This window comes from Notolepis coatsorum, assembly GCF_963971535.1.
Source record: "Notolepis coatsorum genome assembly, chromosome: 9".
Taxonomy (NCBI): Eukaryota; Metazoa; Chordata; class Actinopteri; order Aulopiformes; family Paralepididae; genus Notolepis; species Notolepis coatsorum.
The window spans coordinates 95,291,417-95,313,550 of NC_140173.1; the positions used below are offsets into that span (position 1 = coordinate 95,291,417).

A 22,134-nucleotide genomic window follows, 5' to 3' on the forward strand; every position below is an offset into this window, starting at 1 on the left:
AAGAAAGAAAGAAAGAAAGAAAGAAAGAAATTGAGCTATGTACCAATACATTACTCACTGGCACTGTCAGATGTTAAAGGAACACGGCAACTTTTTGGGAAATTAGCTTATTTGCCATCTACCCTGGAGTTAGACAAGCAGATACATACCCTTTTCTTCTCTGTGCATGCATTGCATTAGGCTTAGGGAACAATAATTCACTGGCAGTAGGTGTGCCAGTGTGGCCTAGTTCCCAACAGTCACGAAATACACTCCAAACACAACTCCAAAACGTTCCTGTAAACATTTTGTGACCTGTGTATTTACCACGCGGAGAAATAATTAAAAAAAATGTATAGATTTAGATTTTTTTTTTTTTATTGTTTTTTTTAATGTTTTTGGTTGATATTTTATTGGTTTTTACCGGTAGAGAGAGAGAGGAAGTATTCGGCAAAGGTCGCCGGGTCCGGGAGTCGAACCCGGGACGGCTGTGTTGCGCCCAGATTTTCGTTTTCTAAGCAGATATATATTCTTAATTTTTTTTTGCCGAACCACTGCTGCCTGGGCGCAGTGATTTCATCACCTCAAAAGCCCAGTTTTATTTCTGCTTAGAGAACGAAAATGTCTAATTATAAAAAAAAAATGTATCCACATGGTAAATACACAAGTCACAACATGTTTACAGGAAAGTTTTGGAGTTGTATTTGGAGTGTATTTCGTGACTGTTGGCGTGTTCCTTTAAGTGAAGACTGACATTACTGTGACGTCACTGCCAGATGTTGACAGTCAATGTTAATGATCTAGCTAGCAAGCTAGACAGCTACATCTCCCTCCATCCAGCTAAGGTGTAGTCTGTCAGTCTATCTCTACCTCCATCCAGCTAAACTGGGTCCCAAGAATTACAATGGAAATAAGTCTTGACTTTTTTGTGTAGCATCCTTGATGTTTTCTGGAATCTTGTATTTTTTTAAATGTCAAATCAAATCAACTGTAGTTTGTCAGTCTCTCGCTCTCTCTCCATCTAGCTAAGCTGTAGGCTGTCAGTCTATCTCTCTCTCCATCCAACTAAGCTGTCAGTCTACAAAGGCTGGCATTTCAGCTCCATTTGACCCAATGGGTATGGTCTCTAAATCTGAGCTTGGTGAACGATTGGTTTGCAGGTACTTCACTCAAACTCAATCACCTCACTGAATGAATATGATAGTGGTTCAACCATTATCCCGCCCACCCCGACCCCATCCTCTAGTGCCACTATATGGATTCATAGCCTGGGTCTGTTGACTCTTGTTTCAGTCATCTACCCAGGTGCATGTGAAAGAAACGGCAAAAGAGATCAAGTTATTATTATTATTATCTTACCTTGACAAAGTCTCCGGTGAAGCCTGCCTGGCAGAAGCCTTGGCCTTCTGGGCTGTTGGAAGCTGACAACAGAACAACACAATGTCAGTCCCCCCACACACACACACCCACCCACACCCACAGAGTGTAGTAGCAGTAGCCTACCAGTCCTACAGGGGGCGTACTCTACTGTACTGGTTGGAGTCTTGATGAAGCAGCTTCCTACAGGCTCCCTGTCTGACTGAGACAGTGTGGTCCACTGGTACATGGGAGCACAGGCCTATAGACACAGACCAACATACACATGTATACACAGACACAGACAGACACTCTCACACACACACACACACACACACAGACAGACAGACAGACAGACAGACAGACAGACAGACAGACAGACAGACAGACAGACAGACAGACAGACAGACAGACAGACAGACAGACAGACAGACAGACAGACAGACAGACAGACAGACAGACAGACAGACAGACAGACAGACAGACAGACAGACAGACAGACAGACAGACAGACACACACACACACACACACACACACACACACACACACACACACACAACACACACACAAACATACAAACACAAACACAAAGTGAAAACAGAAGTACAAGATGTAGCAGGTCAGAAGATGTTGGACCCAGAACGCTGGTCTGTAGCGACACGCCTCACTCAGCCAGCAACCTTTAATGGGGCATTTCACCAAAAATAAATGCTGATTTATTTTGTACATAATCACACACACATCCAAACATTTTACACAAGGGTGGCTGGGTAGCGCAGTGGAGAATGCACTCGCCTACCACCGCAGAGACTCTGGGATAGAATCCAGCTGTCAGCGGTACCTCCGGCTTGGTCAGTCGTCCCTACTAACACAATTGGCAGTGTTAGTGGGTGGGAAGCCGGCGGGGTATTGATTGATTGATTGATTGATTGAAAAGTTTATTAACAGATTGCAGAATGGGTACAGTACAGTACAGCTCAATACATACAATTGTTAAGGGGATGCAGATCAGAGAAAGACTTTCGTCTTGTTTACATCAGGGTCCCCCATTTTCAATTCATCATAACAACACACACGACATACAGATAGACAGTACTGCTACATCTATACATTTATGACATACCAGATTTGCAAATACAGTACTGTTTGTGATACAAAAAGTGTCCAGAAAAAGAGTGTATATATATTTGACGTAGAAACTGTACATTGGAGGAGGTTGGGTAGGTGGGGAGGGGTTGGGTGGGGGATCTGTACATTGGAGGCGGGTGGGGGGGGGGGGTTGGGTAGGGGGGGGACACTGTACACTGTACATTGGAATACTGACAAAGCCATACTTGGTCATTTACTGTACAACTGGGTTAGGACATTTGTAGGTGTCCTGGTCGTTGTAAACTGCGGTTCCTACTGGTCGGTCGGGGCGCCTGTTCAGCAGGGAAGGGATTATCGGAGGAGGCATGTGGTAGTTCTACACCCTCCCTAGGCTGACAGTGGCACAATGCGCGCAACGACCAGGAAGGGAATTGGCATAACGACTAAATTGGGATGGGAGCAAAAATACAGAAAAAGTGAGAACAAAAAGATTATTTAAAAAAATAAATAAAATGTTACACGTATGTGTGTGTGTGTACCAGAATGTGATGTCCATTGGATCGGACTGTCGCTCCGAACCACTGGTCAGATTTAAACTCCATCTGGACCCCTCCATCACTCCTCCTTTCATCTGATAGATAGATAGATAGATAGATAGATAGATAGATAGATAGATAGATAGATAGATAGATAGATAGATAGATAGATAGATAGATAGATAGATAGATAGATAATGTGTCTTTTAGAGAATTTATCACCTCATATTTCCATTCTCTCTCTCTTCTCTCTCTCCCTTCCAGTTGTCAGGCTATCCTTTACTTGTCCTCAGGGATGTGTGCCGTCTGCAGACAGTAGGTTATATTCAGTATAACTCACCTAAGTGACTAGTTCAAGTTCAAGTTTTGTTTTATTTGTCACATATAAGGTACTAGATCCGTCCCCGAAGCCTGTTTTTAGGATTCAAACTTTGGCAGGGTTTTTCGAACGGACGTTTGGACCATCGTTTCGCATGCAAAAAATGTGCTCCTAAATTTTTTTTCTGGTTCAGTACTGTCGAGTCTCGACTTTAGGCACATAGCGCACATTTACGCATATAACGTAGAACATATGCGCATATTGTTGCGGTTATTAAAAGTAGTAGTACTTACTTACTGGTCACGGAAGGCTTCAATAACGTTTGGATGGTAATCCATTTTGTGAATACATTTGTTGAAAAAACATCTTTGTTGGCTGACGGCTCCTGCTATCTTAATGTTAGCAAGCTAAACATGCATAGTTTAATTAACGTGCATAACATACCTGTGTAACGTTAAGTAACTTGTGTTCCGCTGGGAAAGTTCAGCATCACTGCATACACTTGGTTTAATCCAAACGTCCATTCGGAAACGTTGTATTAGGAAATAAGACGGGCGAGTGAGTCTCTCTCTCTCTCTCTCTATCTGTCTTTTTTGCATGATTGATTCATTTCCTGATAATGTATGACGGTGACCCCTCCTCATTTCGACTAGACTGTTGTGTCTGTGTTCGTACTTGACTTTCAAATGATTGTAAACACAACATAGTACTGTGATATTCTGACATATATCACATTCTGATATATATTTTTCGTGAACATTACAGTGAAATGCTTGGTTCTGTATGAGCCCCCTAAGATTGCGCTTAAAAAGTTTAAAGAATAAAGATCAAACACTATACAAAATAATATACAATATACAAAAGAGAGAATAACTAATAACATTGTGTCTAAAAGTGCTGACGAGTGATGACGTCACATCAATTTAATAGTTAAAAATTATATATGTAAACTCTGATTGGTTCTCCCCTGTTTGTGTAATAAAATAGAGTAATCATGTAATAGTTTGAAATAGTGCCTCGTTCCTCTAAGAACGTCAGTTATACAACCACTTTTTCATCTCGTCTCCTTTTAATAATTCCTCTGAGACATATAGCCCTTTAATTCCTTGTCAACATTTCAACATTAACTCATTGGACGCCATCGCTTAAGCGTGCGAGAGGGCGCTAGAGCGCCACCGCTTTAATCAATGGGAGGACTGCGAGATTTGCGAGTGCTTAAAATATATCTTAAATTATGGCTATGGGTCTAATACACCCGTCGATTATCAGTGAGTTGCTTCCAGTCGACATGTACAAAACGGATAGTTTTTTCATCTGTACATTTCCGTTTTATACCGTTTTGAATAAGAGTATAGTTTTGGTGATTTCTAGTAATTCCAGAGAAAGACGCGATAATAGCTCTTTAGTGGAATACACAAAACACGTTGTCATTTTTCAGCTGATTATCTAATCTTCCTGAAATTAACGCTAGATCATCATTATTATCCTTCCTCGTGCAAGCATGCAATGTGGTTTAGACCGGCGCCCCCCCCCCCACCCCCTGCTGCATCCCAACGGCACACAGCCACACATACACACACAGATACAGCATCGATCGGGGTAGAAATACATATCAGATCAACGATCAAATGTATATATAGTGTTCTTACCTTGTATCTGATGTAATGCAAAAGAAATAATCCAATTATCTGATCGCCATTTGAAGTACTGGGCGCGGATGTCCGTGCCACGTTCAACAGCATTGCATATTGGGGGGGGGGGGGCAGCCTCGCAGATGTATCGTTGAAACAGGTTACCTCGTCTGAGTATTTAAACCACGCCCGTACGGCTTGGATCGTCCCAGAAAATAAACTACACCATTCCCAGTGGAGTGCAATACCAGCCGGAAGGCGTAGGCAGCGGTATTTGCCCTTTTGCAAGCTCAGACCCATTCCCAACGATAACATCAGGCTGGATGGATGAAAATGAATGGATATCGCTAATAAAATAAATAACGATTAAAACCCGACTATACTCGTGATTGGCGCTCAAGCGACGGCGAGTTAACCCGACTATCATTGTGACTGGCGTCCAATGAGTTAATGAACTTTTTTAGGTTTATTCCATCCAAATAGTTTTAAAGGTTTATTCCACCAAATAATGTAATAGTGTGTAATACTGCAATAGTTTAATACATTATTTTGTTTTATTTCCTCAAACAGACATTATGTTCATGTAACTTGCATCAATCCGACGATCATGCTTATTATAATCTATACCCTTAATTTTAGTCACCTTTCAGCCAACTGAGTTTAAGTGATTTTTCATCGTGGGACAACTCCAGATCAGCGAGTTCTGTCTGGTCAAGTGGCTGTGACACAGTATGACATAATGATGTTTGATTGTAGACCGAGATAAGATCTATCCTCCGTTTTGCATAGCCACACTCTAATCCAGCCGATGACACACCCCTCATTCTTAAACGGAGCTCTAATAATTCACTTTTACGGTGCTCATCCATATATTGGCAGAACAAGCCATATTAAATGACGCTTGAACACTATGTATTCATAAAAACCCTTACAACCTCGCATGTCAAAATACTCATGCTCAAATTCTCATACTAATACAATGCCCTTACAAAACAACTTCATGCCCCTACAACTGCCTTACAAAACAACTTTCCCCCACTACAACTGCCTTACAAGAGACTTCCTCCCACTACAACTGCCTTACAAAACAACTTTCCCCCACTACAACTGCCTTACAAAACAACTTTCCCCCACTACAACTGCCTTACAAAACAACTTCCTGCCCCTACAACTGCCTTACAAAACAACTTCCCCCCACTACAACTGCCTTACAAAACAACTTCCCCCCACTACAACTGCCTTACAAGCAACTTCCTGCCTGTTACATCCCAATGTATATATTCCCCAGTGTGTGTCTCCATGTGTGTGTGTTCTCCATTTTGTTTCCTCCCTCCAGCCATTTTTCCCTTCCCCATTGGTCCCTGCCAGGCCAATCCTTCCATTATTGCAACACAGCAGTGATTGGTGGATGGCTTTCCAGACTCCAACACTCAATCCACACCCCCCAATCATGGATCACCCCACACCTGTTAAAACATGGCTTCTCACTTCAGTCTTTCTCTCTCTCTGGCATGAGGCTAGGCATGTTGTGTTTTTGGTAAACCTGTAACTTTGACAGTATTGCATTTCGTTTATTGGCCTTTGGTGCTTAGTAGTAATTTCCTTGTGTGTGTATGGCCACAGAGAGAGCATTGTTAGTTATAGTTTGTTTTTGTACATATTCTGCTTTTGTTTCTGTATAATTAATGTGTTTTTCTCTCTTTCTCAGGAAGCACAGATGGGGTGAGCTGCCATTTCCTTTGGACATTGTTTTCTCCTATTTTGGTTAGGTAAGAGTAGTTTAGGTAATGTAATCTCTTTTACCATAGATTAGATTGTGTTTATTTGGAGTATAGTGGTGTTTGTTTGTTGTTTTGGCCTGGGCTCACCCCTGAGCTACATGTGCTTCCTTTGCCTCTATTCAATAAATATCATTGTTGTTTACAAACCTGGTCCATCTTTTCTGTCAACCAACTGTTATGTTACAGCCCTTTACCCTTAGACTCACAGGGGTCGTAACATAAATGGGGGCTCTGCCTGGATCTTGTAACCCGTGTTCAATTGTTGGTTGATGGATTTGGTGAACTGTGTTTGTTTACACTTGTATAGTTATTAATTTGTGTAAAATGGCATTTGTAAAAAAAAAGAATAATGGCAGTTAGTACTTTTGATCTGGGGAAATTCTTGAGCAATCCTACTTGGGAAGCGCTAGATAGCTGCCGCAAGGCAGACTTAGTGGAGATTGCCACACATTTTAAACTCTCGGTTCAACAAAAGCATCTTAAGCAGGATATCAGGTGTCTTGTGGTAGATAAGCTGTTGGAGCAGGGGACGCTTGTTTTACCTGCGGTCTCTGATGAACATGCAAGTCCTCCTGGTGAACCTACGGAAGCACAGCCTTCTGGGGAGCAAGCCCATGGTGCTGAAAAGGCAGGTGTGAACGTCACATTGCCACATTTTCACTTGACCTCTCCTGTGTCAACTGGGTCTCGAGAAGGGGCCCAGGTCAAGGTTAGAATAGCACGTCTCCAGATGGAGGCTCAGGAGAAGGCACAAGCACGTGAGGCGGAGTATCGGCTTCGTAGAATGGAGCTTGAGGCAGAAAATGAAAGGGCTGTTAACATTCGTAGGTTGGAGCTTGAGCATGAAGTGGAAAAAGAGCTCAGACTGCGGAGGTTGGAGCTGGAAGTCCTAAGGAGTGAATCCAACTCTGCTACACCGACTCCTCCACAAGGCCCGGGTATGTCCTCCTCCACAGCTTATTCATCACACACTTTTGATATAAGTAAACACATTGCTTTGGTGCCTCCGTTCCGCGAGACAGAAGTTGATACTTATTTTAATGTGTTTGAGCGTATTGCTGCTTCATTGCGCTGGCCAAGAGAGGTCTGGCCTTTGTTGCTTCAATGCAAATTGACTGGTAAAGCCCAAGAGGTTTGTTCAACACTTTCCCTAGAAGATAGTCTATTGTATGATACTGTGAAGGCTGCCATCCTTCGTGCATATGAGCTTGTGCCCGAAGCTTATAGGCAGAGGTTTCGCAGTCACAAGAGAGCTGTCAACCAGACCTTTGTAGAGTTTGCTAGAGAGAAGGGAACTCTCTTTGATAAATGGTGTGCAGCAAGCAAGGCCTCAGATCTTAACTCTCTCAGAGAACTCATTCTATTAGAAGAGTTTAAGAATCGTTTGCCAGAGCGTATTGTAATTTACCTGAGTGAGCAGAAAGTGTCCACTCTGCAGCAAGCTGCTGTATTAGCTGATGAGTTTGCGCTAACCCATAAAACTGTGTTTGTAGATAGGCGTGACTCGTTTCTCCCCCATGGTTTCTCTCAGAAACATTCTGTCCCCAACCATTCAGAATTCACACACCCCCGACCAAAAATGTCACCTCCACGCTCAAAAGAGGAGCGGACATGTTACTACTGTCATAAATCTGGTCATGTTATTTCTGACTGTTTAACATTGAAACGTAAGCAGCAACCATCCTCTCAGAACTTTAGGCAACCCAAAGGGGTTGGTCTGATTAAAATGGCACCTGATTCCGATCAACAGATGCACAATGATCAGGATGTTCTCGATCCTTGTTTCAGGCCATTTACTTCCAAGGGTTTAGTTTCCTTGACAGGGGATCCAAAAGATCAGTGTACAGTTCAGATCTTACGAGATACTGGAGCCTCACAATCCTTTATCCTCTCTGATGTACTACCTCTGTCTGAGAAATCTTCCTGTGGTTCTAGTGTCCTAGTTCAAGGTATTGAGATGGGTTTCGTGCCAGCCCCGTTACACTGTATTCATGTACAATCTGATTTGGTCACTGGTTTCTTTAAAATAGGGGTGAGACCTTCCTTGCCAGTTAAAGGCATTTCCTTTATCATGGGAAATGATTTAGCTGGAGGACAGGTGAACGCTGTGCTGGAAGTGTTGGATCACCCAGACACAGATTCTCTGCCTGATGACTTGTCACAGAACTTCCCTGAAGTTTTTTCTGCAAGTGTTGTCACTCGGGCTCAATTGAAAAAGAGAGGTGATGAAATTAATTTGTCTGACTCTGTTTTTGCTTCAGCTTTTGTCAGGGAGGAGTTGCTGGCTCCAACTTCTGATACCGCTGACAAACCACCGACTCATAGTAAGGTACCCCCACAGACAACTGTAACTAGTTCCGACGCATTGAAGTTACCCGTTACTCGTGAAATGCTAATTACTGCCCAGAAGGCTGACCCTTCTCTTGCAAAATGTTTCTCTTCTCTTGATACAGAACAGAGGAGAGAGTTGCATTCTTATTTTGTGGATGAAGGAGTTTTGATGCGTACATGGAGGTCCCATGGTACTAGACTGGCAGAGCATGCACAATCAGAGATAGGGCTACCAGATCAGGTACCAGACTGGAGCACTGTTTATCAGATTGTTGTCCCTGCAGTTTATCGTCAGCATGTACTGTTCTTGGCCCATGACCACCCTTGGTCTGGACACTTGGGAGTCACTAAAACATACAACAGAATACTTCAACATTTCTTTTGGCCCGGTTTGAAGTCCGATGTAGCACAGTACTGTCGTACCCGTAGTACTTGTCAGATCACCGGAAAGCCAAACCAGGTAATTCCACCTGCTCCCCTCTGTCCTATACCAGCGGTCGGTGAACCATTTGAACATGTCATAGTTGACTGTGTTGGTCCGTTGCCAAGGACCAAAGCCGGCAATCAGTTTTTGTTGACAATAATGTGTACCGCCACCCGTTTCCCTGAGGCTATCCCTCTTCGCAGAATTACAGCGCCTGTAATAATTAAGGCTTTGACGAAGTTCTTCTCCACGTTTGGACTGCCTAAGGTAGTACAAACGGACCAAGGCACCAACTTCCTGTCTAGGTTATTTGAGCAAGTGTTACAGTCCCTGGGTATCCGACATATAGTGTCCAGTGCCTACCACCCTGAAACTCAGGGGGCTCTAGAACGTTGGCATCAGACCTTAAAGTCCATGCTGCGTAAATATTGCTTAGACACAGAGAAAGATTGGGATGAGGGTGTCCCCCTTGTTCTATTTGCTGCGCGAGAGACCATACAGGAGTCTCTTGGTTTCAGTCCTGCTGAGCTCGTTTTTGGGCACACTGTTAGAGGGCCTCTGAAAGTTCTTAAAGAACGGTTCATGTCAAAGGGTGCCAGCACACCCACTAATGTTCTAGATTTTGTTAGCCAGTTTCGAGAGCGACTGCATCAGGCGTGCTCTCTCGCAAAAGAAGCGCTCTCTTCTTCCCAGAGAACTATGAAACGGCACTATGACGAGAAAGCTGTTTCTCGATCTTTCCAGCCAGGTGATAAGGTCCTAGTCCTGTTACCTATCCTTGGTTCTGCTCTTTCCGCTCGTTTTTCCGGACCATATGCAATAGACAAGAAAATAAGTGATACAGACTATGTAGTTTGCACCCCTGATCGTAAACGTCACTCTCGTGTTTGCCACATCAATATGCTTAAACCATATTTTTCCAGAGATAGTGTGCAGGTGAAGACCTCAGACCAGACAGCCGGACTGGCCGTCTCTGCTGTTGCCTCAACTCCAATAGTTCCGGACTCTCCTGACGTTAGTGGTGAGGATGTAGATGGCTTGGAGTTGCGCAATGCAGCCCATCAGGGTGCTAGATTGTCCAACACTGAGATGTTATTGAACCTGCCCACTCACTTAGCACACTTACCTGAGGAGCAGCGAGAGGACATCACAAATTTGATTCAGGCCTACATGGCTCTGTTTGGTGATGTTCCCTCCTGTACTTCTGTATTGGCCCATGATATTAAAGTTAACAATGCTGTGCCTATCAAGCAACATGCATACCGTGTTAACATCACCAAGAGGGCCATGATGAAACAGGAGGTTGACTATTTGTTAAAACATGGTTTAGCCAAGCCAAGTTGCAGTCCCTGGAGTTCACCTTGCTTGTTAGCTCCCAAATCGGATGGAACTCCTAGATTTTGTACTGATTTCCGAAAGGTAAATGCTGTCACCGTGCCTGATTCCTTCCCACTGCCCCGCATGGAAGATTGTATTGACAACCTTGGATCTGCCACCTATGTTAGCAAACTAGATTTGTTAAAGGGTTACTGGCAGGTCCCTTTGACCCCCCGTGCCTCGGAAATCTCGGCGTTTGTTACTCTTGACAATTTTTTGCAATATACTGTAATGCCTTTTGGAATGCGTAATGCCCCGGCCACTTTCCAGCGACTGGTGACCCTAGTCCTGGCTGGTGTTCCAAATTGTAATGCCTATCTCGATGACCTGGTTGTCTATTCGACCAACTGGCGTGACCACATGACAACCTTGCAAACTGTCTTTGACCGCTTAGCTGGAGCCTCCCTGACCCTTAACCTTGCCAAGTGTGAGTTCGGCAAGGCTACGGTTACCTATCTTGGTAAGCAGGTAGGACAAGGCCAAGTGCGTCCGGTGGATGCAAAAATATCTGCAATCACAACTTTTCCAGTGCCTACTACTAGGCGGGAATTGCGTAGATTCCTTGGGATGGCTGGGTATTACCGTGGTTTTTGCCTAAACTTTTCTTCTGTCGTCACTTCTCTCACTAGCCTGTGTAGCCCGTCCAAACCATTCATTTGGACAGCTGATTGTCAAAATGCATTTGATAGTGTTAAAGCTCTCTTATGCAGTTCCCCTGTTCTCTCTGCTCCAGATTTCTCCCTGCCGTTCCAGCTGGAGGTGGATGCCAGCGGGGTGGGAGCTGGAGGGGTGTTATTACAGGAAGATCACCCGGTTTGTTATTTCTCCCGGAAATTTAACAATCAACTAAACTATTCCACTATTGAAAAGGAGACTTTGGCTATGTTGTATGCGTTGCAACATTTTGAAGTGTATGTCGGTTCGAGCGTATTACCAGTGGTAGTATACACCGACCACAACCCATTGGTTTTTCTGTCGCGGATGTGCAACCACAATCAGCGCCTCTTGCGTTGGGGGCTTATAGTGCAAAATTATAACCTCAGCATAAAGCATAAGAAGGGGTCTGAGAATGTGTTGGCGGATGCTCTATCTCGGAGTTAAATCTCTCGTGCTGTCGACTTGTTCTATTTTGCTGTCGACTCGTTGTCTGTTGCTGTCGACTCATTCTACTGTATGTTGCTGTCGACTTGTTCTATTTTGCTGTCTACTCGGTCTATGTTGCTGTGGACTCGTTTTATGTTGCTGCTAGTTTTTTCATAGCTCTTTGTTTTGGAGTACATGTTATCTCGGGGATGTTATCTCGTTGTTAGAAAAAAAAAGAAAAAAAAAAAAAAACATGTTTAGTTGGTGTTAAGTGTCAAACATGTTTTTGTCTTATGTATGGGGGTGTTACATCCCAATGTATATATTCCCCAGTGTGTGTCTCCATGCGTGTGTTCTCCATTTTGTTTCCTCCCTCCAGCCATTGTTCCCTTCCCCATTGGTCCCTGCCAGGCCAATCCTTCCATTATTGCAACACAGCAGTGATTGGTGGATGGCTTTCCAGACTCCAACACTCAATCCACACCCCCCAATCATGGATCACCCCACACCTGTTAAAACATGGCTTCTCACTTCAGTCTTTCTCTCTCTCTGGCATGAGGCTAGGCATGTTGTGTTTTTGGTAAACCTGTAACTTTGACAGTATTGCATTTCGTTTATTGGCCTTTGGTGCTTAGTAGTAATTTCCTTGTGTGTGTATGGCCACAGAGAGAGCATTGTTAGTTATAGTTTGTTTTTGTACATATTCTGCTTTTGTTTCTGTATAATTAATGTGTTTTTCTCTCTTTCTCAGGAAGCACAGATGGGGTGAGCTGCCATTTCCTTTGGACATTGTTTTCTCCTGTTTTGGTTAGGTAAGAGTAGTTTAGGTAATGTAATCTCTTTTACCATAGATTAGATTGTGTTTATTTGGAGTATAGTGGTGTTTGTTTGTTGTTTTGGCCTGGGCTCACCCCTGAGCTACATGTGCTTCCTTTGCCTCTATTCAATAAATATCATTGTTGTTTACAAACCTGGTCCATCTTTTCTGTCAACCAACTGTTATGTTACAGCCCTTTACCCTTAGACTCACAGGGGTCGTAACACTGCCCCTACAACTGCCTTACAAGCAACTTCCTCCCACTACAACTGCCTTACAAAACAACTTTCCCCCACTACAACTGCCTTACAAAATAACTGCCTTTGTAAATATCTTGGTAAAAATGTCATACCAACACATTTACAAAAATCCTACTCCGGATTCCTGAACGCGTGAAGCGGTCTTCGTAAAAATGGGCACAATGTTCGCAGCCGTGCACTGCAGCATGGAGTACGTCACTCATTCTTAAACTGGCAGCGCGTGCCCGTACCCCTGGATTTGCATACAGACACGCCCAGCCAGCTCCTTATAACGTATAGTATCTTCACTAAGCCGCCTGCATCACCTGCTGCATCTTAACCCTTTCACTGCCACACAACAGAAGTGAGAGTGTGCATGTGGATGTGTGTGCAATGAATGCAGATGGATGGGTTAGTGCATAGGCGGCGGGTGAGCTGGACATTAGGGGAGGCTGTAGTTCTGTAGTTGGGAGTCACAAGGAGCACGCAAAATCTTTCCTTTTTTCTTTTTTGCTTGCACACGCTGCGTGCACCTGCAAACGGTGCTGTCCAGGTTCTGATTTCATACAATACACACAACCACTAGGCTACTACAGCGAGCCCCACTAATTTCATATAGTGCAAATTAGTGTTCAAATGAAGGCATCCAATATGATTAACCATCGTCTTACCTTAATGCAGCAAAATCAAAATGCAACGTTTCGTCTTGGCATCAATGATTTTTTCTGCTTTAAGTTTGTCGGTGAGATCACTTTCAATGTGAAGCAGACTCAGAGTTGACTGTCTCTCCTGGCGCATATTGTTGTTCTTCTTAGCCAGTTTCGGATGCGCCTCATTGCTGAGAAAGACCGTTCACAAGTTGCGGTGCGGAAGGCAATGAAGGAAAAGTTTTCCGTAATTTGGATCTCATCATGCTTTGAAAACAATGTACATACAGTAGCTCTAAAAAGTTTCCACAATTTGATTAACTCTGACTCTCATCATGCCCTCGTAGAGAAAGCCCTTGTTTGCAAAGATAAAGCAACATGGAGTAGCCTCAGGTGATCCGGTGTTATGCCCAGAAATTTGACTCAAAATAGCGCGCTTGTGGTGTTCGCTACAATGTGATTGGCGTGCGGAAATGTTCAATTAATCATGACATTTATGACATACATGACAAACAGAACTGTGTAGTAAAAAGAGATCATAAAAAATTAGGGCTGTCAGTTTATCGCGTTAATTAGATTAATTAATTACACAGCAAATTATCACGTTATGAAAATTAACTCAATAATCTTTATTTTCTTTTATAAATCTTTTTTTATTTGTTTTTTTTTATAAATCTCATTCATTCCATAAGAACGTAGAATAAACATTTACAAACTTTTTTTTTAAATGGTCCATTTGCATGTTCTTGGAATCTGATTCTAGGGACATCTATGGATCTCGGGGAATGTATTCCCAGTGTCAGAAATACTGTGTCTATTACTACTTACTAGGCTTGAGTAAATTGTAATGAACCAAATGAGAATATCAATTCAATTCTTTTTTTTTCCTTTTTTTTTTTGACTGAATAACACCATGCTAAAATTGACCAGACCTGAAAAATCTAAGCAAATGAATAAATGGAAGATGATTCAACTAAACTGGGACCATCACACCACTCATCTACTCAAAACAGCCAATCAAAGACTATTTCACCTCAGACAACTCAGGAAATACAAGGTCAGGAAGAATTAATGGTCCAATTCTACACAGCCATAATACAAAACATTGTCATTATCCATTACTGTATGGTACGGCAACACACCCAAACACACACTATACAGATAGATATACAGAAGAACTGGCGCTGCTCTGATGGCTGCCTTTCTGATCGCTCCGTCGAGACTGTGCTTTCTTTTGTTAATTTTTATAGTATTATGAGTTTTATTTGCACCAACTGTTGGTGCATTATATGTGTATGACCGTCAGTCAATCATTGACATTGGATTAAGGAAAACTTACCGTTTGGATTGCTCTTTGGATCGGATCGCTGAACAGCAGAAATGGCCCGCCGAGATCCTTTGTTATCATGGCCAAGACCAGGAGAAGCCGCTGCGAAGACGTGGAAAGAGAGCGGGGGTCCGAAACAGACTGAGGTCCAAACGACACAGAACCACATTGCCCAGCATATTGTTGGCCAATGTGCAATCGATAGGAAATAAACTGGATGACATCAGAGCACGGATCCAATTCCAGAGGGACATTCGGGATTGTAACGTCCTCTGTTTCACAGAAACTTGGCTGAGTCCAGATGTCCCGAATCACGCAATAGAACCGGCAGACCACTTCTTCGTTCTCCGCAAGGACCGGACGGCAGAAGAGTCACTAAAGACGAGAGGAGGCGGCATTGCCTTCATGATAAACAAGGAGTGGTGCGATTTAGGCAACACAAAGGAACTGTCTAACCACTGCTCCCCAGACCTGGAGTTTATCACGATAAAATGTCGACCCTTCTTCCTCCCAAGAGAGTTAACGTCCATCATCCTCATCGGAGTGTACATTCCACCACACGCGAACACTGGGGTCGCACTTTCAAAACTTCACGACGAGGTAAACAAACTCCAGGCAGCTAATGTTGACGCCGCCATTTTGGTCTTGGGTGATTTTAACAGCGCGCGTCTTAAAAAGGTGCTGCCGAATTTCTATCAGCATGTGACCTGTCCCACCAGAGGCGAGAACATATTAGACCATGTATACTCGCAATTTAAGAATGGGTACAAGTCACAGGCTCTTAGTCCATTCGGTAAAAGCGATCACGCTGCAATATTTCTTTTGCCAAAGTACAAACAAAGTCTCAAGCGAACGCCGGTGGTCTCGCGAGAGGTTAAGCGTTGGGCCGTGACGTCAGAGGAGTCACTCCAAGCTGTACTGGAAAGCACAGACTGGAGTGTATTCCGTGATAAAACAGCCAATATTAACGAATACACCGAAACGGTGATTGACTATGTCTGTACTCAGGTAGAAGAAACAATCCCCTCCACCAAAATTAAAATCTACCCAAATCAAAAGCCCTGGGTAGACAAATCCGTCCGTGAGGCTCTGAAAGTGCGCACATCAGCATACAACACCGGGCTGGTGACAGGCAACATGGAAGAACACAAGATGGCAAGATACAACGTCAGGAGAGCAGTAATAGAGGCAAAACGGCGTTACAGGGATAAAGTTGAACTTCAGTTTGAACAGGCTGACTCTAGAGGCATGTGGCAGGGCCTCAGAACAATGACAGACTACAAAGGAACCCCCCTCAAACTGAACAGTGACATCTCCTTAGCAAATGATCTCAATTCCTTCTATGCGAGGTTTGAGGCTGTGAATAACAACACCAGCCTACAAACCACGGCAATGGGGGGGGGGGGGGGGTCTGCTGATGGAGACTCAGTGTTCAGGGTAACAGAGCATGAGGTGAGACGGATCTTTAAAAAAGTGAATATCAGGAAGGCAGCAGGACCGGACGGCATCCCCGGCCGCGTCCTAAAAGTCTGTGCCGACCAACTGGCCCCGGTATTCACTGACATCTTCAACCTGTCCTTGGAACAGGCTGTCATCCCCACCTGTCTGAAGAAGTCCACCATCATCCCTGTACCCAAAAAATCTACGCCCGCTTGCCTCAACGACTACCGCCCTGTAGCCCTCACCTCCATAGCCATGAAGTGCTTTGAGAAGCTAGTGAAGGGCTACATCTGTTCCTCCCTCCCCATCAACCTGGACCCTCTGCAATTTGCATATCGCCCCAACAGGTCCACGGAGGACGCCATAGCCCATGTGCTGCACACAGCAGCATCACATCTGGACAAGAGGCAGGGGAACTATGTGAGAATGCTGTTCATCGACTACAGCTCAGCATTCAATACCATAGTCCCCTCCAAACTCATAGCCAAGCTCAGGGACCTGGGCTTGAACTATGACCTGTGCCAGTGGGTCTTGGACTTCCTGACGGGCAGACCCCAGGTGGTAAGAGCCGGCAACTGCACCTCCTCATCCATCACGCTCAACATAGGGGCCCCCCAGGGCTGTGTTCTGAGCCCCCTCCTCTACTCCCTGTACACACATGACTGCGTAGCACAGCGGAACAACAACACCATCATCAAATTTGCTGATGACACAGTAGTGGTGGGCCTGATCTCTGCCAACGACGAAAGGGCCTACCTGGAAGAGGTAGAGAACCTGTCACAGTGGTGTCAGGAGAACTGCCTCTCCCTGAACGTCAGCAAAACAAAAGAGATGATTGTGGACTTCAGGAGGTCGGGGGTCAAGGACTACAGCCCCCTCAGCATCGACGGGGCACCGGTTGAGAGAGTGAACAGTTTCAAGTACCTCGGAGCCCACATATCCGAGGACTTGACATGGACCACACACATTGACAGTGTTGTGAAGAAGGCACGACAACGCCTCTACTTCCTCAGGCGCCTAAGGAAGTTCCAAGTCAGTCAGAAGATCCTTAGGAACTTCTACTCATGTACAATAGAGAGCATCCTGACCGGCAACATCACCTCCTGGTTTGGGAATAGCACTGCACAAGACCGTAGCAGACTACAAAGAGTGACACGTGCAGCCGAACGCACAATTGGAGGGGGGCTTCCCACCCTCCAGAACATTTACGACAAGCGGTGCAAGGGGAAGGCTAAGAGAATTATTAAGGACTCGAGCCACCCGAACAACTGCCTCTTTGAACTGCTGCGGTCAGGCAAGCGATACCGGAGTCTTAAGGCGAGCACAGAAAGACTCAGAAGAAGCTTCTATCCCCAGGCCATCAGGCTGCTAAACGAACAATAATCGCTAAACGAACAATAATCACTATGCAACAACCATCAAATGCACACAGCACACACACCCACACGCACACACTCACTCAAACAAACAACACACTGCAGCACCCACTCTCCACACTTTAGATCACACAAACACACTTACACTTTATATTTATTGATAAAGGATTTGCACTACAACTCGTACACCTACTGTGAATTGTACCTAAATTGCACCTCGTCCCATTTCTCCATTTCTGCCTTGCACTATATAGTATTGTATATTAGTACACTGCACAGTATTGTATATTGTATGGTAACTACGTCTATTCTGCATCGAACATTGTACATATGTCTAAACTGAACACTGTGACCTCTTTTTTTTACTTCTAATTTTACTATGTTTTTATTTCATACTTATCTTGTCTTGCACAGTCTCTGGAGCGCAACAGTAAGAAGCATTTTGTACAAAAGTATTCTGTACTTCTGTATGACAACTATTAAAGAAACTTGAACTTGAAACTTGAAACTTGAAACACTACACAGATTAGATAGGATCATAAAAAGGGCATCCAAAATCATCAACTGCAAACTCCCCACCCTGGACTCCATACACAAACATCACACCATCACACGCGCAAACAAAATCATTAGTGACCCCCTGCACCCAGCTCATCACCTCTTCCAACACCTCCCCTCTGGTAGGAGGTTTAGGTCACTGGGTAGTCGTACTGTGAGGTTCAATAATAGTTTCTTCCCCAAGGCCATACAACTGCTCAACTCCAACTCCTCCTAAATTTACCCCATGCTGTTATGTTTATCTGGTTTCTGTTACATTGTACCTTGATGTCTGTATTTTCTCGTACTGTACTGTTCCGTCATGTATATGTTCCAGGTGGTGTTTTCTGTACTGTACTGTTCCATGTGTCCTTATGTTTTGTTTTCTGTGGGTATTGATGCAGCTACCACCTGTACCGTGCTTGAATTCCACCGGCCTGGCCGTGTGGCAATAAAAGGAACTTGAACTTGAACTTTTGTAGATACAGTACTGAATTCTGCCATCCGGACACATGCAATTTGAAATATGATTATAGAATATAAAATATCAGGCCTAAAATTGTTATGCGATTAAAATGTGATTAATTAGATTAATTAATTACAAATCCTGTAATTAATTAGATACATTTTTTTAATCGCCTAACAGCACTATAAAAAATATATACATCCGAAGGGGAAGAAACTGTACATTGGGTTGGGGGGGATTTGGACAGGGGCCAGTTTCTAATCGCAGCCACTCGTAGGTGCTCTTTGAGAGCGGTTTTGAAGGAGGGTAGGGATTCACATTCCTTCACGGTTTTGGGTAGGGCGTTCCACATTATTGTTGCATAATTGCGAAACGTGTTTACTAGTCCCTTGTTTGAGCCGAATCTGGGTTGAACATGATTTGTGGTATAACGAAGGTTATCCTATAACCCTAGTTATATGAATACTGGCGGAGCGTCTCGCTCTGCCATTGAGATATATCATCTCCCCATGCACATATTGTGCACGTGAAAAAGTTGACACATGCACGTCACTTGCACGTGACCACGCCTACTCCCGTGTGTCCCTACAAAACACAGGAAGTGGTCACGTTTACACCCTTCCAAGTCTGAATTCCATGTGTGAAAAACATCCAAGGGTTCTCAGGGCGCTGAAGAGCGAGCCGCCAGTATTCATATAACTAGGGTTATAGGAAAACCTTCGTTATATTACATCTGGCTCACTTCTCGCTCTGCCATTGAGATCAAATGGAAGCGTGGCCACGTAAAATGCACCCCCTGAGGGCCCATAAGCCCCTGACCAGGGGGGAGGGGAGTCCCGTCCACCCGCCCGTCCTAACGAGGGGGGGAGGCAGTCAACTACAACCAACGTGCGAAAAAGGGACCAGTCACCCTAGAATGCACAGTGCAAGCGGGACCGCGTGTGACAGAGCACTCCGCCATCAACACCCACACACACCTGCTAGCCCACCTGATGGCGGGGTGCAGGAGAGGTCCCGGCCCTCAGGACTGCCTGGGAGACAGAGCCCCCAGTCATGTCCATGAGGTAAAACCTAACAAAAGGACCCGAGGAGGACCAGGAGGCCGCAGCGCAGATGTCCTCCACCGAGGCCACCCCAAACAGGGCAGTGGAGGCCGCCACTCCACGAGTGGAGTGTGCCCTGACGCCTGCGGGGGGAACCCGTCTGGCCAAAGTGTAGCAGAGGGCAATGCCCTCGCATAACCAATGTGACAGGCATTGCTTGGACAGCGCCTTACCCACGTGAGAGCCACCGTAATAAACAAACAGTTGATCGGTAGCCCTGAGATCCTGCGTGCGACTAAGGTAAACCATCAGCGCACGGACAGGACACAACAGGTGAAGGCTCGCCTCCAACTCACAAGCGTGAGGAGGAGGGTGAAACGCCTGGAGCACAATATCCCTGGAGCGATAAGAGCTCCGGATATTCTTTGGCACAAAGGCCGGATTAGCCTGCTCAAGAGGCTCAAACGGGGCCCCCAACAGCCTTTCCAGGACCAGTTGGAGGTCCCAGCTCGGAGACGGAGCACGTTCCACAGGCTTGAGATGCCCTCAAAGCCCACATGACAAGACGATATAGCTGTGGCGTATACCTTCACTGTCGAGGCCGACAGCCTATCCAGGATAGACTGGAGGAAGGACAGAACCGAGTCCAGGGGGCACGACACCGGGTCCAGGCCCCCAACCTCACACCACTCTCGAAACATACGCCACTTCTCTGCGTAAACCGCGGTAGTGGACGGAGCGTGCGCATTCTGGATGGTGTTAACCACAGTAGAGTTAAGACGCATCCCCTCCAGATCCACCCTTTCAGCAGCCAAGCCATTAGAGGCTGCCCCAGAACAGGAGGCAGAAACAGTGTTCCGTGTGCCTGAGAGAGCGCCCGCGGTGACCACGGAACAGGCCACGGCAGGCCCACCAAGAGCTGAATCAGGGCCGGGAACCACACGGCTGTGCCCCGGTCCGGCGCGACCAGGATCAAAGTCCTGCGCTCCAACAGCTGAGCTATCAGGTGTATGGGGTGGAACGCGTTCAGAATCCCGGGCGGCCACAGGTACATCGAGAAGGCATCCACTCCCAGAGAGGGGTTGTCCTTCCGACTGACCGAGAACCACAGAGGGCACTGGTAGGACTGACTGCTTGCAAACAGGTCCACCGCGGCCTCCCCGAATATGTGGAGAGCCCTCAGGCTGCGCAGATTGAGAGACACCCATAGCCAGAGTTCGACCGCCGCCCGGTGGAGACGGGGGGAGCGTACTCCTGTCTGTCTGTTGATATACAACGCCGACGTCGTGCTGTCTGTCCTGAGCAGAACATGCTCGCCCACCACACGATGGCCGAGCTGTTTGAGGACTAGAAGCACTGCCTTCAATTCCAACACATTGATATGTAGTGCAGACCGGGCAGCTTGGTCTTGCCAGCTGCCCCCTACTGCGTCGGTCCGACACGTACCGCCCATCCCGTGAGGGAGGCGTCGGTGGGCGAGGTCCCCCAGTACAGCGCCGTAACCGTCCTGCCAGAATATCCCCTCGCCGCCGCTCTGAGAGGGTTGCCCTCATAGACCTTGAGCTTAGAATTAAGCCCAAGTGGCGGCTACGTGGCGTAGTTCGAGCCCAGCGCTCCACATTGCTTTCAGTTTAGCTGGTCGTTCATACTAATACACATTGGCCGTATTAGGGGGTGGGAAACTGATGGGTGGGGATCGGGCGTTGTGGACAGCGACTCCTACAGGTCGGTTGGTGCGCCTGCGCAGTAGAATCAGGAAGTGTCGGGGGCAGCGTGAGCCTCCCACGTGTTACTCCTCGCCACTGAGAGATCGAGCTGCGCAGGTGAAAAGATGCGACTGCTGTTACCTCAAGTACCGGAGGGGACTTGTGCTATGTATGACTTAGTCCACATTGCAGCCGGCTTGTGGGAGGCAAGAAACAGCGTTCGTGACAGGGGAGGGTTGAATTGGATGATACGAAATTGGGATGGGAGAAAATATAGAAAAAATTGGAGAAAAAGTGGATAAAATAAAATAAAAATTAAGCCCAAGTACTCCACCTGTTGACTGGGAAGAGGAGTACTCTTCTTCCAGTTCACAGCAAAACCCAGGCTGGTGAGGTGTTCCACCACCTGCCTGGTATGAGACCTGGCAATCTCCTCTGACCGGCTGAGGACCAGAATGTCATCTAGGGTAGAATACTAAGCTAGTACTAAGAATTGCCGATGACGGCCCTACCCGTGCGCAGCGTGGCTTGACCGCCGAACGCCGTGCGAAGTCCATCGGTCCACTGTCAGGAATCGAGGCAGTATAGGGTTGCCGTTCCGTCTGGACGCGCCGAAGAGGATCCGGGGG

At 45.7% G+C, this 22,134-nt stretch overlaps 1 protein-coding gene across 1 annotated transcript in view; it reads right to left on the bottom strand.

The window, feature by feature from the left end:
* LOC311234062 (integrin alpha-V-like) overlaps positions 1–22,134 on the bottom strand; it is a 128,343-nt gene that overhangs the window by 103,723 nt on the left and 2,486 nt on the right. The window contains exons 3-5 of the mRNA XM_084321157.1: positions 2,965–3,056; positions 1,483–1,597; positions 1,339–1,400 (exon numbers count right to left, since the gene is read on the bottom strand). Of these exons, the coding sequence (XP_084177283.1) occupies positions 1,339–1,400; positions 1,483–1,597; positions 2,965–3,056 (269 nt within the window). The remainder of the gene's footprint in view (positions 1–1,338; positions 1,401–1,482; positions 1,598–2,964; positions 3,057–22,134) is intronic.